Source organism: Scophthalmus maximus, chromosome 19 (genome assembly GCF_022379125.1).
Source record: "Scophthalmus maximus strain ysfricsl-2021 chromosome 19, ASM2237912v1, whole genome shotgun sequence".
Lineage (NCBI taxonomy): Eukaryota > Metazoa > Chordata > Actinopteri > Pleuronectiformes > Scophthalmidae > Scophthalmus > Scophthalmus maximus.
The window spans coordinates 3863297-3882207 of record NC_061533.1 but is presented as its reverse complement, the minus strand read 5'-3'; the positions used below and the strand labels follow the sequence as shown (position 1 = coordinate 3882207).

At 43.7% G+C, this 18911-nt stretch overlaps 1 protein-coding gene across 6 annotated transcripts in view; it reads left to right on the top strand.

Annotated features, from left to right (window-relative positions):
• kank1a (KN motif and ankyrin repeat domains 1a) overlaps positions 1–18911 on the top strand; it is a 47677-nt gene that overhangs the window by 11136 nt on the left and 17630 nt on the right. For 3 of the 6 annotated variants that reach the window (XM_035638861.2, XM_035638857.2, XM_035638860.2), the window contains exon 2: positions 14727–14857. In XM_035638861.2, coding sequence (XP_035494754.2) covers positions 14821–14857 — 37 coding nt within the window. In that variant the 5' untranslated portion in view covers positions 14727–14820. Of the gene's footprint in view, positions 1–11354; positions 11489–12082; positions 12430–14726; positions 14858–18911 lie in introns of those variants that run through there. The other 3 variants (XM_035638859.2, XM_035638858.2, XM_035638863.2) reach the window with 3 other exon arrangements.

Sequence of the window (18911 nt, the reverse complement as noted above, 5' to 3'; positions counted from 1 at the left end):
CTCATCCGATAGATTTCTACTAAATGTCGAGACGGATCGTGGATCGGACTCCAGCGTAGTCGGGGGGGGTTTCTCCTTGTGAGGGATCGTGCGGTGTGTGATCCACAAGACAGGAAGTCGTGTAGTGTGAACGGCACTGAGATCCGGCGACGGCGTGACATTCGGTCGGCGGCGGTGTGAGAACCTGGCACGCCGAGATTATGTTGTTCCCAGTTCAGGTGGCGATACACGCTTGAGGAAACATTTTTGGCCAACAAGGAATGACACATTCTGAATGATTTTGACAACACGGTAGGATTTGTTGTCTTTTCTTTTTGCTTTTTTCCCTCTCCGTCTCTCTGAATTCATTCCCAAAAAGTGAGGTGGAAAATTCCCAGAATACCGCGGGAGTTAATCCCTTTGTTTTGGTGGAAGTGAGGATCCTCCCGGCGAACAGGGAGAGGGCAGCCATAATGCCACAGTGTTTCCAGTGGAATGTTGCCGCCATTGTTCCACCAGGATGACACCCACTGGGAAGACACCCCCACACACCCCCACACCCTCCCTCCCCCCACATAATACAATGTGCTGCATTATACCTTACGAAGGCACGCTACTGTTTTCGTAGCCTATGACCCTGCGACCGCAAGGCCGAGGACAAGATAATGAAAAGGATGACACGGAAGTCATTGGTTAGTCCCACAGTTATTACAGCTTCCTCTGCACAACCACTGCTGGGAACCCAAAGCCTTTACTTTTTCAAAAACACAACTCTGCGTGTAGATACTGGAACCAGGCTATTAAAAAAAATCTGCGGGATTTAAATCTTGACGTATTCAAATTTAAAAGAAAATCTAAGAAGATATAGTATTAGGATGTTAGCAAATTCATATTGGTATAACACAACAATCAAAACTTTTTGCCAATGTTTGGATTTTTTTAATATTAAGGGCTGTTCAGCAAGACTAATCTAATCAATATTTGTTTAAGAATTGATTAAGCATTTAATCTATTCAGTTTCCAAAAAAAGAAAATTTCCCAGAATCAAAGGTGACGTCTTGGGTTGTCATGTTGTTTGTCATTTGTTTGATAAGATTAAAAAAAATCCCTATGTTTATCAGCTAACTGATTAACTGATGGTGTATTTCTGACATTGACGCTTCTTATTCAGACAAAATTTTTGAAAGCAAGCTTTTTTTCAAAATTTTCTCTTTTTTAAAATTTTCTGTTAAAATCCAGATGAAGACAGAAAAAGAGGTGCAGACATAAAAAAATTGTCTGGTTCTCCTTTCATAATAACATTTGAAAACTTCTGAAACGCTGCAGCTGCATTTGAACCTAGAGGATCACAAGTATCTCAAAACTAATAGTTTATACAGTATAATATATAAAATAAAAACTTTATCTTTTAAAATCAATCACATACTTTATTTGCCGTCATATTTTGTGTGATGTCAGAAGAGGTGGTGGCAAGATGGCCACCCTCCACTGTAAAACATGGCAGGAAACTTCAAATTTGTGATAATTATACATGTGGTATGTCACAATGTTGCGCTACCTCTCTCCACCTGCAGCTCGCTCTTTGAGCCAAACACCCATTTGCTGTTTTTAACTACTTCCTGAAGCTGTTGAGGTTTACTGGGGGGGGGTGGGGGGTCTCTTTGTTATCATTCTTGGGGAATGGAAACGGGTCGAGTGTCTGTCGGGCTGTCGCGGTCGAAGCACACACCTCTCAGAGTGTTTGTGAGTCTGTGGTTTGTGTTTTTCCATGTGCGACTGGATATGATGCCTTTTTGTGACGAGACTGACATGAGCCTGTGGCGTTGAGTATTAAAAGCTACCGATGACCAATAGAGGGAAGATGATGCCTGTTTAGATTTTAATTGTTTCATCAGATTTAAATAAAATTTTAGTGTTTCTATAGTATTTAACTTTGAGCTGTTGTGTTTAAATAAGATAAAAGAGTTGCGTTTCTCAAATGACAGCATAAAGACTGTTTTGTTATGATATTGTTAGGATATCTCATTTATCCCATAAGCATTTGTCTTTAAAGTAATAATAAAAATGTTTAGTTTTAGCTTTAGTACTTTCCTGAAATCGTGTTAATGATATCCAGTAATTCTTATTTTATTCTGAAATCCAAAGTAGAGCTGCAACAGTTTGTCGAGTAGTTGACAGAAAATGAATGTATAGCATCTATTTTGATTGATCATTTTTAAGATAATTAAAAATGTATATTTCTTGATTCTGTATTTTTCGGACTGTTTGGACTGTTAAAAACATTTTCTGGAACAAGCAACTGATTGATTAATTGGAACTATTATAGACTAATCAATAGAGAAAGTTCTCATCAGATACTGAGGCTTCCATCACCCTGTTTCAAAAAGTGTCTCTTCTGCGGGTCGTGGTGTTGTGGCTGTCGCCAGCGCCAATCCACTTCCTCCATCTCTTTGTCCACGTGTTTCCTCATCGCTTCTCCCGCGGGAACAAATCAGACGTTTTCAGATTTGAGGGTAAAGTGGCGTGTGCTCCGCTTTGGGCGTCATCAATGAGGAAGCCCGGGGGCCGCTCGCATGGAGAGAGGAAGAGAAGAGGTTTCAGTTTGAGCCTCATCGCGACCGTCCTCCCCCCTCTTCCTTCCCCATACACACCTTTTTATCTCCCCATCTCCCAGTGGAACAAATCATTTAGCTGCCACCCTAATGGGATTAGTCCTCACTCCCTCCGTCCCTCCCTCCCTTCCCTCTTCTCTTGTCTTCTTTCCTTTCTTTCCCGAGCTGGAGTCCATCCTTAAGTTCCTCTCCTTTTGGGGGCCACTGCCTTTGGGGGGAAAAAACAAAAACACAAGTGGTCCATCTAAATGAAAAAGCTTTAGAGAGGGAAAGAAAAAAAAAAGTGAATGAATGAGGATTTTCAGAGTTTCCTTCACCTTATTCGTTCTCTCCCCTTTTACTGAATTCTTTGCTAAATGTTTCTGTGGCTGTGATCTCATGGATCAAGTGACCTCCAGTCGACCTCCGTTTGTACTTGAGGCCAAAGCAACTCTTTAATAAATGCAGTTTTTTGTTGCTTTTATCATCACAAGGCGTCCTGGCGGAGCAAAGGATAACGGCGAGGTCGCCCAGATTAGCATGCTCAATATTGCCGATGACGAATGACACTGAGGCCAGTTTAATCAGATCCTAACCACTGATGTCACCACCTGATAGACAATGAGGCCAGCTGAGAGCGCACGGCGGATCACAAAAGACGGGCCAGCGTCGGGGCCAGCTGGGGACGAGGGGCTCAACAGATGGACATGAATATGTTGTACAGTCCACAGATTGTCGTCTCCTGAGGACTTTATCACAAAAACGCAGTATGACAATGAAGTATTTGGATAACAATTAAAGGATAAAGGCTCATTCTCACACACACACACACCAGAACGTAGCACAACAACAAAGTTGTTGGTGCCGTGGTCGGTCGCCGCCTTCTGTTGATGATGACGCCTATCGTTAGATTTCGATCAATCTAAGGACGAAGTGCTTTCAGAAGCCAAACGGTTCTGAACGATTCAGTTTGGTTTGAAAACGTCTTATCTCGTGGTTGAACGCCCCCGTGAAGCTGGCAGGCGTCTTTCCCGCTCGCCCAGTGATGCTCGACCATCGCTTTGTTCCCAGGGACCTGAGCCATGCCACAGCTGGGACTCAACAGCAGCCACCGAGAGATGGAAACCTGGCTCTTGAGGGAGTGTTGATTGATTTTTTTGAAAGGGAGCTCCATTAAAAAAATCATAGCCCGGTTCAAAAATAACATCTGGAGAAAAAGGCCTTTCACTGTGCAAGTAGCTCAAGTCCATGGAAGCTTTTCAATGAGTGAAAACTAAACTAGAAAACAAAGAAAAGAAGGAAAGTGAAGGATTAATGGTGTGGTTCATATGTGGGTGAAGGCCAGTTGCACGGGACCTTGAAAACTCTGTTATCTTTATCTCTACAACCTCTGTAGTTCCTTTCATCTCCTTTTCAGCCAGTTGCTTTGGCCTGAATAATCTTTCCTTCCACACACACACTTGGGATATCCCAAAAGGGTTTAGGCCCTGACGCTGATCCGAGTCCTTGAACTTTTGGTATCTACTGATACATGCTGCGTTCAATTCCTCTCGGCGTTCGGGTAGAATTCAGAATATGGCAAAAAATGTACGCTTTTTTGCTTTAACGCCGAATCCTCCGCCTTGTCGTCAGTCGACTCTCCGCTCAGTACGTGATTAGACGCCGCTACACTCGTGACATGACTCTGCGGTCGTCCACCCTGAGTTTGGTTCTGTCGGAGGTTTCATCCTCTTAAAATGAAAGTTCCCCATTTTCCTCTCCCCTCACGACTCACACCGCTTGTGATCATTAAGGATCCCAGAGCGGCTTCTCTATACATTAGCGTAACCCCTCCATCACCCCCACCACCGCTCCACCTTCCTCCCCCCATGGCTAGCCCTAATCCCGAGCAATGTGGCCCGTGACTCATTAACACCGTCGCTGGTCCAGCAGCTCAAGTGTTTTTAAGGCGAACAAAGAAATTTCTATCGAGAAGTTTGTACGGCTCCAGAATTTCTCCTGGTCGTATGGTTTTTATCTGTTCCACCAGCGGGAAGTGATTTAAAAGAAAATATTGTTCACAGAAATTTAATACATTGTCCATAGCTATATGTATAATCAACTCTGAATGAGTTAAATATAGTTCCATGAGGTGGACCCGACCTCCGTGTGAGTCGCCATGTTTGCTACGTCGTGTTGAATACGGTTCCAGAATACGTTGCATTTGCGTTGAATTTTTCAGACGCTGCCGGAAACAGGTAATGGAATCAGTGGTGCGCCACCATAAAGTGTCCCCTGTCGGTCGCTCAGTTGGTTGCGGTTTGCAACTTTACCACCAGATGCCGCCAGAAAATTACCAAAATGTACACACAGGGGCTTTGAAGGTGAAATTTCAGATTGCAGAACTTTTTTCTTCCCTCATTGGCCAGCATTTTCTTTTTAAAATGCTTATATAACAAGTTAGTTTTTTCTTTTCCAAAGATGGCTTTGTTATGGGCCCCGTTCAGTGTCTCCGGGTGAAGTTTAGTGAAAAGAAATTCAGGCTGTCATGAGTTTAATTAGCTTGTTCTTCATTGTCTGGCGGCTGTCGAGAGGAGAAGGGATCTCATTGGTCCACCTCCACAAGGGCAGCGGAGTGGGGGCTCGCTCGGCACAAAAGCAAACACGGGAGCACTTAAGACGGGGAATTTCTCTCACAATGCCTCTTTTGAACGAGCTGACGACAGGAGTGAAAGCTTCGGGAGCGTCGGCCTCCCCTCGCCTGAGGCTTCGGTCTTCTGCTAAAAGAGAAGTCGTTTGTGATGAAGTGTTCTCATCACTCCTTTTAAAGATTAGATAAGGGCTTCAACTAGCAACTGTTTGAATCATCGGATAAGTCTGCCAATTATTGTTTTTATTTACCATGGATCGTTTTGTCAAAAAAAATGCTAGAAAATTAATTACTCAAATTTGAAGAATTACAAACGGAAAGATTTTTCTTGACATTGTTGGAAAATGTATAAATTCTATATGAAAATTTAAGATGTTGTTGTACAAGACTCCACCATAATGAGGTGGCAGGATATTTGAGACTAGAGCCCGACCGATATGGATTTTTTTCGGCACCGATGACGATATTTGAAAGATACAAATATATATGTAATATAAAAAAAAAAAAAATTCTAAGATGTCGTTATTAAACCCACATTATCATATAAATATATTCCAGTTTTACCATTAACGATATTCTAAATGACGACAAATAAAAAAATACAAATATATAGAACTTGAAAATAATATAGAAAATGGAAATACCTTTTTTAAACACAATGTAAACAAAAATGCATATCTGTTTTTTAATTGTGCATTCTGTAAAATAACATTTTTCATATTGGCAACATAAACCCCGATAACGATACGTTTGTGAAAGGCTCAAATTGTGGCCTTTGGGGTGTTGGTGGTGGGCGGGCGGGCGTTCACCAGCCCAGGGCTCCCCGCCGCCGCCGCCGCAGCGACTCCACTCAAGTGCTAAACAAATAAGTGGCTCCAGCCTGTCCTTGGTCAAGTGCAGCCTGGATAGAGGAGGCATGTGTGGGGGGAGGGAGGATGATGATGATGAGGAGGAGGAAGGACAAAGAGAGGAGAGGGTAACGGTCTGTGCCCGGCGTTCAGGAGGAGCGGTGCAGATCGAAACAAGGATGATGGAGAGAGGTCGAGCTTGAAGAAACCAAAGAGACAAATTCCTCAGAGGATGTAATCGTGGACAATCTGCTCTTTGTTGGTGAGAGATGCTGCAGAAATGACAGTTTCCCTTCGTTGGCTCCCAGAGAGGTTTTAGAATTATTTATTCTTTTATTATTTTATAAGGTACAGGAAACGGGAAGTTTGACTTAAACGACGGGAGATTAAAAGGTTCATAGATGAATGTTCCATTACATGTGAAATGTTGGTTGTTTTTCTAAGATTATTATTTTCTCCTGGATTAGAGTTGACATGACAAATTTTTATCCATAAGTGCATTGACAGAAGATCAATTACTGGTTAACTGTATTAGTAATTTGGGCAAAAATACCAAAAACAAATCAACTTTTCATATTTAATATCATAATAAATTGATTGTCTCATGGTTTTGGACCTATAAATTCACTGGCTCAAACTCTCACTGATGATGTAATCATGTAATAGGAAAGCTATACTTTTTGGGGGTCATATTTTAGAAATAAGAAAGTATCGAGCTGGTTAATGAATAAATACAATAATCTAAAGTTGTTGTTTTTCACAAAGAGTGTGATGACAAACAAAAACATGAATTTCTAACTTCCAGCTTTACTTAACTTTTCTATTTTTTTGTCCTTAAAGTGAAGTGCATGGTCTCTGGATCTAAGCCATCTCTCTCCTCTAGGGGGCAGTGTTGTCAGCAGAGGAACAGGTGAGGGTAGATCCCTGCTCAGGTTAGTTTACTGTGTCTGTAAAGGGTCAAGTTAACCTTCCCCCCCTTTATTTTACATGCAGGTATTTAAAGGAACAGTCCGTGAGATGGTTGGAAAACAGAAAAACGGTGCTTTGTGTGCGTCTGGGGAGTTTGTTTACCTCAAAATCCAAAGTGTTATTACTTCATACAAGCTGAAGGCTAAATCTTAATTGAACCGATGATAAAGGACGAGACAAACCGGTGGCAACTTGACGGGAAGTTCAATTCGAAGCATGTCAGAGTGTAAAGGTGCCCAGAAGAAGCTTCTCATTTGCCGCAGGCAAATATAAAGCACATCTCAGGAGTCATAATTCATAGGTGGAGCACATTGCTGGGGCGCATCATCTGAGGCCGTCATCCCGCAGAATAAATCATGTCCAGGGGGAATCGTAACCAAAGATTCTCTGGAATTACTCTGGAATACTTTTTCTATTTTTTTCTAATCTTCTCTTCCACTCTCTTTTTAAAATGTAGATTTCTCAAGTGTTACATTCATGTGGTCAAACCCAACGGAGGGAGGAGAGATTGATGGGGCCTCCTGTAAAACCTGCAAATGTGCTGGCGGTTTGTTTGCATTTAACAGTCTCGCGCCAAATTCTTACTTACGCCGAACCTCTGGAGAACAGCTGTCAAGATAACTGTCGGAACCCGATAAAGCACATTCTTAAAATAGAGGCAGTCAAAAGACACCTTTCCAAAAATGTGGTCTCCTCACTTTGCTTCTACCTATATGGGCTTATACATATTTGCGTTTCCCACCACAGGAAACTTACCCCAGGAACTCCCTGTGTTTCCACCTGCAGGGACCAGGGTCTGAATTAAATCCCAGAGGAAATTCCTATTTAACCCCCTTGAAAAAAAAAAAGGTTCCAGGAACTTTTGGTCGAAATGTGTCTCATGAAAAACTCCTACAAAGACGGAAGTTGGACAACTGAAATTTGCTGCAATGAAAACGCCCGTGAATGTGAACTTCTTGAGACCCTGGTCATCAATTCAACATGTTTCCCAAATAAAAATGTAATTACGATGAAGGACCAAGACACTTAGCTATTAATCTTGATTTTGATTTGGGTGAAGTGCTATTGAAGTTTCTTTCTATAGAAGTCTTTAGAAAGAAACGTCAACCTTACAATGATATGAAAAACAAAAAAATGAATGAAAATAAAGGTTTCAGCTGAAGTCCGACTTCCCAAACTAAAAGAAAAATACTTATTGACCTGCGCAGCTTTACTTGGCTGTCTGATGTCGGCCCGGGCGTTATTCTGCACAAACCTCCGCCACATTTGCAGAAGCATTTCAAACTGCTGCGGAATTTTGTAAACAGCACAATATGCTTTAGATTTTGGAGATCCGGCTGCGTCTCGATGGCTCTGCATGTGTCTCGCAGATGGTTCGATCTGACGCTCTGTAATTTGTAAATCCTCGCTCCAGAAGCCAGAAACTCCCGATTCTGTCGTGTTCCTTCCTTGAAACAACAAGCGGCTGCAAGTTTTTCTGAAAGAGATAAATTGAGGTGGGAACGGTCAAGAGAGAGGAATGAACGACAGCTGGGGAAACGTAATGACAGAGGTGTAGTGTGTATCATTTTCTTTTTGATTTCCATAATTACGGTCTTGTTTATCCTCACGCTCCGCGAGGCCCCGCGACTGCAACCGGAGGGAAGAACAGAACACGAGTGGAAAAGTGATGGCACCAGAAAAAATGACTTTTTGTACGGCAACAACAGTGACTGAACGTTGACTCACCCTTGCGCACACCGCGAGGATGTTCTTGTAGCCTGTGACTGAACGCAGGGCCGGCCCAAGGCATCGAGCGAACCAAGCGGCTGCTTAGGGCCATGACTTTTGAAGATATCTGGTACTTTTGGTCAAATGCTCGTTCGTGAGCGGCAGCCACCTTGGTTGTTTACAGAAGTCGCTTCATCCGTCTTGCGTCGTTGCATAAACCCCGCCCCTTATCTGATAATCGGTTGTGATGGGACCGGCGAGCTTTCTGCCGGAGGGAAATCAGACCGTATTCTGGCAGAGCAAATTGAAATGAGCTCCAAGAATTTGTCTCGGGAACAGGCTACTTTGACGCAATACGAAGACTTTGAAATCAAGCGTAGGGCCGCTCCAGACGAGGACATTGGCATGATTGCGGTTTCTTTAAGACCAAGTTTTGGATTAAGCTACGGTGCATTTGTTGAAAAGTTACGACTAACGTTTGTCAGCTTGATTGAGGGGAAAATGAAGCCAATGGGGAAGTGCCTGAAGCCTTAATCCTCTGGAATCAGGGCGACTCCGCTGGTTGCATGACGAAGCCTCGTTTCTATAGAAGTCTCGCTTGAATTATAACGTCAGTAAAATATTCTCTTGAGGCAATTATGGTTCAAATTGCTAGTTACAAATCTTCTTCAGTGCAGCATGATGTTCATTTAGTCAATTTTGGTCTAATTTAGAGTCAAAAAGACGATCAAGCACGCTGGTAAAAAAAATCTTGCTGTTCTTTTTACTTCATCGTCTACATTTTTGCTTAAGAAAAATCCTTTGTCATCTACATAAGAGGGGAAGTCTTTACTTGGCTGTAGCTGGAAGTTTTTCTTTTCCTCCTCTGAACCTGGGACTTCAAAATATGAGTGAATGCCACCCTCCTGACAGTGAACTCATAAAGTACAGGACAAAATACCTTCATTCCTCTTTAAGTCTCTCCCTCCTCGCAGGGATTATTGGAAGTCTTCCGGGCAGGCAGGCAGGCTTTTCCTCAGTTGAACTCACGCAGGACATCAAAGGGGAAACAAACCCCATCGGACGGCACACGAGCCGTGGGGTCGCTGTTACCGCGCGGCCAACGCCGCCGAAGCGACGGTGAACATCGCTCGCTGCTGAGGCGTCTCGACAGCGTCTCGACGGCGTCTCTCCGCGGCCGACCCAGCGGCAGCTTCAAGAGGCCTTTCCCCTAACGAGAGCCAGATGAGGGGCTGGGACGACAAGTAGCTGCTGCTTGTCCTGCAGTTACACACTCGGTGTACACACAGTAGCTCCAGTACTGTAATCGCTCCCGTCCCCAAAGGGACTCTGGGTCGTCTTTTTCAACCACGTCGACCATCCGCAGAAACATAAAAATGCTCCACATGATGCTGCACTAATCGGGGCCCTCTGAATTGAAAAATGTCCCAGTTTTTTCCTCCCTCCATTAAAACCGTAGCCTCGGGTTTTTATTAGGGGAAAAAACAAGCCTGTTGAATATTCAGCGCCGCGGGTTTGCAACCTTTACAGCCCGCTCTTGACTCTTCGTGCTGTTTCCTGTTGACACACGAAGTACAAAACCTTTTCGCAGTGGAAAATGTGAACTGTCACACCACAACCTACAGAGACTTGTAAAGTTGGTCAGTTTATACAGTAAACTAATGTGGACACACTGGGTGACATTTAGGCCTGCGTAGAGGCAGATTTGACTCTGTAGGGGAACAGTTGTCTTTAGCGATGCAACAGTTCATCGATTAATTGACTATTAAACTACTTTGATATCTATTAATCGGTTCAAGTTGTTTTTATGAAAAAAAAGACAAAATTCTCTGATTTCAGCTTCATTCTTCGGGTTTCTTTGCTCCTGTGACAGTAAACTGAATATCTTTGGTGTGTGGACAAAACAAAACATTGTTTTTGGAAACACAATCAACATTTTTCTCTATGTTATGGAGCAAACAAATAATCGATTTCATCGAGAAAATAATCAACAGATAAATCGATAATGAAAATAATCGTTAGTTGCAGCCCGACTCATTTTTCATCCGGTTTTGATTTGTGATTGAACCTTTTTATGATGATCCGTCTCGAGTGTTCGATGCATCAGGTGGAAACCTGGTGTAATATCATTCGGGAAACTATTCATGAAAAGAGTTTTGAGTTATCTTCCCCTCCATTTTGAATTTGTTTTGGTCACATGACGACTCCATCCACTTCTGGATGTTATGACCGGTCTCATTTGACAGTAAAAACCCCAAAGGGCATTAAAGTAGAAACTAGAGCTGTAACAAATCCATTAGTCGAGCAACAGAAAAATGACTTGTATTTACTGTTTGATTAACATTTCATGAAATCGTATTGGTCCAAATTTCAGTGACCACATTAGTAATTTGAGGAGACTTTATTTTCCTGCCCCGTTACTCAGCGAGCTGCCGATAACACGATACAGTATATATGACTGATTGATTGATCTGTTTTGGTTCCTCTTGCATATCTTGTCTGGTATCACGGATAATCATTTCAAACACACACACACACAAACACACACACACACACACCTACACACCTCTGTCGCTCAGTGTCACTGAAAAACCATACGTGCGTGTTTCATATTCATGTAACAGCCGAGGAGGAGCGAAACAAGTTGTTCTGGTTGGTGTTGTTCTTATGTGACTTCTTCTTGGGAGAAGCTTGTGAGCCTCACTTGGGATCAGACCAGCTGATAGATCTGTTTGTTCTGTTTCACTATGGAGCGACTTCTGGTGAGTCGTAAGTTTATTTTGATTTTAATATATATCTTGTCTTTGTTCAGATTAAATGGAAAAGAACAACTTTGAAGATGTGGATTTACTGTAAAAGGTCACGAGGACGTCGGACTGGTGGTTGTGGTTTTAACCTGAGCTGAACGATTCCTTCAGGACACTAGAAAACAGAAATAAACACGGCCGAGTAGGGCTGCAACTAATCATTAATCTGTCAATTAATCGATTAGTTGTTTAGTCCATGAAACGGTATGAAAGAAAACAGAAGATAGTCACATTTAAGAAGCTGAAATCAGAGAATTTTGACTTTTTCCGCACCAGAAAAACTACTTGAACCGACTAATCGCTTATTAAAATAGTTGCCGATTAATTTAGCAGACGATTACCAATCGATTAATCGTCAAACTGAATGAGTCGACTTCACCTCCGCCTGGATCAGATCGGGTGACTCCATGTCTTTTTGTTTACCCTCCGTCTTCACCTTCAGCTGCCGACGGGCTGAGAGGAAAATGCTGCAGTGTTCTGTTAATAAGTGACGAGCGTACTAAAAAAAAAAGGGCCCTTTCCATTACGTCCTGTTGTCGCAGCTCATTTTTTACAGCCACGAGTTAGTGGAAGGTCAGCGCTGCTGAAGGAGTCGACCGGAGGAGGTTGACGTCGACCACATTGGCGGCGACGACGACCGTGCGCTTCACCTGGAGGCCCGGCGGAGGGGGCGCGTCCCCCCGCGCGGCCTGAAAGTCCAGGTTTCCTCTTATAGGACACGGATCGTTTGACTGTCATCCGAGGAAGTCGTCTAATCTTAGCCGTGAAACGTATCCCTCCTCCCCGCTCAGGGGGCTCGCAGGGTACAGGCTTGTGGACTCAGTTGTGTGTGTGTGTGCGTGTGTGTGTGCGCTACCTGCGTTGCAGTCGGGAGGAAGTTAGAATGAGAGACACAGGTAAGCTGCATGGATTGGTTGTTATAGAATAGAAGATCTCAACAGGTGTGTGTGTGTGTGTGTGTGTGTGTGTGTGTGTGTGTGTGTGTGTGTGTGTGTGTGTGTGTGTGTGTGTGTGTGTGTGTGTGTGTGTGTGTGTGTGTGTGTGTGTGTGTGTGTGTGTGTGTGTGTGTGTGTGTGTGTGTGTGTGTGTGTGTGTGTGTGTGTGTGTCGCACGCAAAAATTGAAAAACCTCAAACCCAATTCCTCAAAAAGCGTTTATTGGATGAAAAATTCCAGAAATGTAATGTGATAGGTTTAAATCGGGAACTCGAGCATGTGACATTTACATCTTGAAAGTTTACTTTCGAGCCAGTTCGGCCCAGTTGTTGTGCAACAGCAGCATGTCTGTCAGATCATTAATTGGTTGTTCTGTCACCGTGAAGCAGAAGAAGGAAAAAGGTCCAGAAAAGTCCTTTCAAATCTTGGCTCTAACGTTTTTCTTCTATTCCCCAGTTCCTTCCTCTGTAACTTCACACTCGGTGACGTGTGCAGACCACCGTGAGCTCCAGCGCACGTCCATCAACAGATAGAAAATAGATCATCGCGGACGATGTACAAAAAACATTAACCAGTTTCGAAAAAAGGCTTTTGGACAATTACAATATTTATTCCCAGTGGTAACAGGACTTCACAGGTCAAATAGCAAATGTAGAAACTCTTCCGTTGTGGCCGACCAGTGCATTTGACGGACCAGTTCTTGGTTTTTTAGTATTTCCGAAGGTCAGGACAATAATGGAAAAGGCGTTCGAGTACAAAAGCCTCCTTCCCTCAACTTAAACTTGGTGATTTCACATTTTTCTTGGTGTATCTGAGGACCTCCGGCTCCGTCCCTCCTTCAGGTTTGCGCTCTGGCAGCCGATGGATCAAGAAACGTGGGAGATGTTTGGTCAGTCTCTTTTTTAAACCTGCACTTGTGTTTTAAAGGAGAATGTCACGCCTCCTCTTGCTCTGCGTCCTCTCCATCTCCTCTGTGCGTTTGCTCGGTTTCCTTTTCGTCTGCGCTGCACAAACCTGGGCGACAACGGACCATTAATTCAAATGTACTCAAATAGGTTGACCTCTCACTTACTGGTGCAGCTAAAACCAGAGTCTATACAAAGAGCAGTGTGGGTCTATATTCTTCTTTCTTTTGTGCGGAGCTATCAGAGCCGAGCTTGTCTGATGCCTCGGACGAGTCTGTGGCCTCTCTGTCGACTTTCTCCCTTCGCGTTTGCTCCTTCTCGCTCTTTTTCTCTCTTTTTTTTCTTCCTTCTTCCTCATGAGAAGAGAACAGCTCTTTTGTTCCGGCCCCATAATGTTTCCATTGATAATGAGCAGGCCGGAGCACACAGGACCTCTCTCTGTCCGTAAATGTCAGACGCGAACACACCTGCGAAGTAGCCGGGGGTCAGCGGGCGTCGCTCCCGTCAAGTGGGCCGGAGGCCTGTCACAAAGAGAGGCTGATGGGGGACGGGACGCGCAATACATGTCGGATGGAGACCTGTCGTGTTCCCGGGGGGAAGGGATGCGCTTTTTAAAAAAAGTTTGTTTATGTTTTGGCGGCGCCGGCTTTTATTTTCAGGCTCACCTTGTCAAGTTTGATCGACCGGGAACAGAGTTTGGTTAGAAAAGAACATTGATTTTTAAGTAAATTATTTGTTTGAATAGTTATTATTATATTATATATATAATGCTTATTTTTGGATAATACATCTGAATGGACTAGTGAGTTATTCAATGTTTTAATAAGCCATGTATTTTTTGTATTTTTTTTTAGGGTTTTATTTTACACTTAGGATCCTTAACCGACCCCATTAACCTTTGAACTTTTATTTGGACAAAAGAAAAAAATGTTGTTCAAGTCGTCACTCTGGGCAGTGGCTTTATTTTTTAAAACTACTTCTGACATAATTGGGATCAGATGAAAATAAATGAAATGCCGACTATTTTCGATATAATCGGTTCAAGTAGTTTTTATGAAGAAAAAAAATGTCAAAATTCTCTGATTTCAGCTTCTTACATGTGAATATTTCCTGGTTTCTTTGCTCCTGTGTGACAGTGAACTGAATATCTCCGGCGTGTGGACAAAACAGAACATCATCTTGGGGGTTTGGGAAACACGATTGACATTTTATGGACCAAACAACTAATCGATTACTTGAGAAAATAATCGGCAGATTAATCCATAATGAAGATAAACGTTAGTTGCAGCCCTGATGCAGATGTGTGACTTTTAGCACTAACCTGTACATGTAACACGTGTGTTTTTGTCTCAGTTCGCAGGCTGCATGGTAATCTGGACTTGATGCATGGCAGTTGCATGACCGCAGTAGGGTCTTGTTGTGGGACTGAGAGCACCCAGCTGCAGCCATGGCTCAAACCATGCACGTGAATGGCAGCGGCCCAGGTACAGTAATAACCCCCCCCCTTTTTTTTTGTTCCATTACCTGCATTTGTTGTGTTCTTTGTTTGAGGATTTGATGTGACATTGAGAAGAAAGTGAGTCGCACCAACATGGTAAATGCATGTGCTCATCCTGGCTAAATTAAACTCCGCCGCAGGACTCGAGGATACAATGGAGCTAAATGTGGATTTAGGTTTCCAGTTTCAGGTTTGTGTCAGACGTGTATATTTAGCTGTTTTTTTTTCAGCTTCTCGCAGTCGCTCTCCTGCTCTCCACTGACAGTTTACAAAAAGAAACCGAAGTCATCGACTAACTTTTTCATGAGTCCACATAATTAAAGTCATGAAGTTTGACATGATAGTCAGAATGAGCAGCTGACTGATCATTTAGTGGTTGGAAGGAAAATCACATGCGTATGTGACTCGCCACTAATTCAAATCAAATGACAAATGTCATTATTTTTTTATTACAATTTTCTCTGAATTTTTCATTCGGCAAAACGACTAAAAAAAATAAAATAAACACATGACAAACCAGTCCAAAGTTTTTGTTGTTGTTGTGATATTAAAAGGCAAATTCTATATTGCATAAATTACTTACAACACGGAACAAATCTAATGCATTTTTTTATTTAGTTTATTCCGTGCTGTATGTATTTGTTCCCATATTCTTCTCATCTCACATACTCGCAGGAATGTAAAAGAATGATCTTATGGTGGATAAAAACAACAACACTCCTCTGTAAGCTGCTTCTGCAGGAGCGCATGCGTTCACGCAGGCGTAGAGATAAAGATTTCCACGCCTCGGTGTTAAAATGCACGCCGTCAGCCGAGGCGCAGCTCCGAGCGCACACCTGCAGGCGGCTCACATTCCTGGTCAGACTAACAGGAGAGAGAGTGACGCTTCTTACTTCCAAATCCCTCCAGGAATGCACAGCGTGCAGGGTCGAGACCTTGTCAAGAAAAATGTGCGGATTCACTTCAAAGGCTTTTGAAAAAAACAAAAAATGGCGGGGTGTGTTTTTTTTGTTTTTTTACTGTCAGTTTTTACAGCATATGAAGAAAATAAAAAAAGTCGAGGAATGCTGCGCTAACAGTGCTTCTAACCTCCTCCCCCCCTTTTTCAAACTGCAAAAATAGCTTCCCTGCAGTGTTGGCAGTTCACATGCCAAAGTGCTCACCTGCTGCACTGAAGGAATCTGGAGGACATAACAATATCTCTCAAAACAGGTTTCTTTTGTGGTAATGCTGATATAAGCGAGTAAGAAAAATAAAAGGAATTCTTTGCATTTCACGGAGGCCATAAAAAAAACACACCACAACACAAACGCCATCTTCCCTCGTTCTTAAAATAAAAACCCTGAGGAGGGCGAGTCATCGCTCAGAGCAGACTCGAACGCCACCGGTCTCTTGTGGACAGAAAACCCCCGGCGTGCGGCGGTCAGAGTCGGGACCGACGGCTCGATGGAGCTGCCACTTAACACAGCCCAGGGTCCTGTTTTGTGTGTGTGTGTGTGTGTGTGTGTGTGTGTGTGTGTGTGTGTGTGTGTGTGTGTGTGTGTGTGTGTGTGTGTGTGTGTGTGTGTGTGTGTGTGTGTGTGTGTGTGTGTGTGTGTGTGTGTGTGTGTGTGTGTGTGTGTGTGTGTGTGTGTGTGTGTGTGTGTGTGTGTGTGGCGCAACAGGGTGCAGAGTCTCTGTTAACTTGATGGTACAATTGTTTTATTCACTGCTCTGGAACTCTCGCTGTCTTCTTTCTTACAAAACAAGGGGCGATGAATTCATGTAGTTGTGGTTTTGTTTAAGTGTGACTGCGTCTCGTTGTACGGTGATCTGTGCGTTGTGTGCTGCACAGTGATGCAGAGAGACAGATGGCAGAAGATTAGATCCACCGTCTCCACAGCGGGGCTGCTTGAAGATATTTTATTGCCTGATAAAAAATCAGATGCACATTGAAAGAGAAAATGCGAATGAAATCAGGTATTTTGAAGTTGGTACACACCGTCTGGTAGCCGGCCCCTTTTTATCCTTTCTGAAAACTAGTTCTTTCTCATGACAGATCCAACAGACAAACTGATAAATAACAGGATTAAACCAGATCAGCTGACCGGTCATTCTGAGATCATTAAAGATACAGGGTTTAATATTTAGGAGAACTTATTCACAGAAATTGAATATATTGTCCATAACTATGTGTTCATATTTGTATAATCAACTTTGAATGAGTTAAATATAGTTACATGAAGTGGACCAGACCTCCGTGAGTCTCCGTGTTTGCTACGTCGTGTTGTGCGGTGCGCCACCATAAAGTGTCCCCGGTTGGTCGCTCAGTTGGTTGCGGTTTGCAACTTTACCACCAGATGCCGCCAGAAAATTACAAATATTACACACTGGGGCTTTAATTTTGCCTATAATAACCATATTTCTTGTGGCTGTTGGCGTCAAAGTTTAAAACGAGTAAGCAGATCGGAAAAATCATCTTTGTGCTGTTGTTGTGCTGAAATATTACGCTTGCTATTTTTTTTGCGGGGCTTTTCCCGGAGGGGAGGGGCAGCAAACGTTCCAGAAAATGTTCCATTCTCACATACAAGCCCCTCCGGAAAAGTTCAGGGAAACGTCCGGACGTCGTTGCACGTCCTGAGAGCATCTTACGAGGATTCACTCTGCCTTGCTGTTTGCAGTGGAAGCCCAAACATGTCCTCCGCTCTGCATCGCCATGTTCAGAGGGAAGTTGTTGAATTTGGCAGCGCGGCCTGGCAAGACGTGGTTAATAGATCACAGTTGGCAGCTCGGCTCCGTCCAGCCTCTTGTGTGTGTGTGTGTGTGTGTGTGTGTGTGTTCACGTGGACAAGGGCAGGAATGTGCAGCTTAAATGTACTTATTGTTTGTTTTTTTGGTTTGGTTTCCTGTTATTTTTGTACACGGGACGGATGTGTGTCACTGTTTCGTTGTGCCGAGCGGCTGCAGTTTGAGGCGTTTTCGTCAAACGTTGGCTCTACTTTTCTCCCGAGTAATTATGTTTCTGCAGCTCCAGAGGCAGAGCCAGGAAATACCAGGCTGTCTGTCTCTGTGTGTGTGTGTGTGTGTGTGTGTGTGTGTGTGTGTGTGTGTGTGTGTGTGTGTGTGTGTGTGTGTGTGTGTGTGTGTGTGTGTGTGTGTGTGTGTGTGTGTGTGTGTGTGTGTGTGTGTGTGTGTGTGTGTGTGTGTGTGTGTGTGTGTGTGTGTGTGTGTGTGTGGCACTTGCATCATGCTTTGCAAGTCACTCAGTGTAATGCACGTATTGTACGAGTTGTAAGTGTTTTGTGCGACTGTGTAACGTCTCTGTCCGGTGGGTCTGAGGGTTTGTGAGGAGAAATGTGTTGATGTGCTTCACTGACAGGTTTCGTTTCTCACTGTTGTTGTTCTTCTGAGGAGTTTTCAGTCAAAATGAATGGGGAAAAAACAATGAAAGGGTCTTGCGATGATTTAAAACCTTCTTCTCCGGTCTGAACTCTTCAGAGCGTCAGTTTCACACTTTAAGGAGCGAGCGAGGAGGCTCGTCCCCAGTCCACCATGCTTCAGTCCCCAGCGGTTATTGGTTGTTGTTGTCATGACGATCGTGCCATCGCCAAGCGTCGGTGCGCGCCCACCGTCAAAGGGTTAAAGCGACGCGTACGCGTGAGCGCTGACTCGGACATGTGGAGCTCTCTACGCCTTGTCGTTGGGTCGGATCGAAGCCCGAGGTTTGTCTGAGGCCGACGACACGATAAGAAGGAGCGGTATTGAAGCGAGTCGTCTGGTTAAATACGTTCAAAAATGAACGGACTGGTGTTTAACGACCAAGCGATTTCTGTTCCCTGGTTTCGAAGACGTAACAACTGGCAGGCGGCTTCAGAGCCGGCGGCCCTAATTGATTCTGTCTCCTGAGGGAGCTGTGCACGTTAAAAGGGCTCTCGTCAGCTCTAAATTTAAACGTTTACAGAGCCAGTGCAAAAGAAGCCGAGCCCTGACTGCTTATTTATTCTTTTTCCCTCCCCAGGTTTCAACACCGAGGCCCGAACTGACCTTTCAGAACCATATTT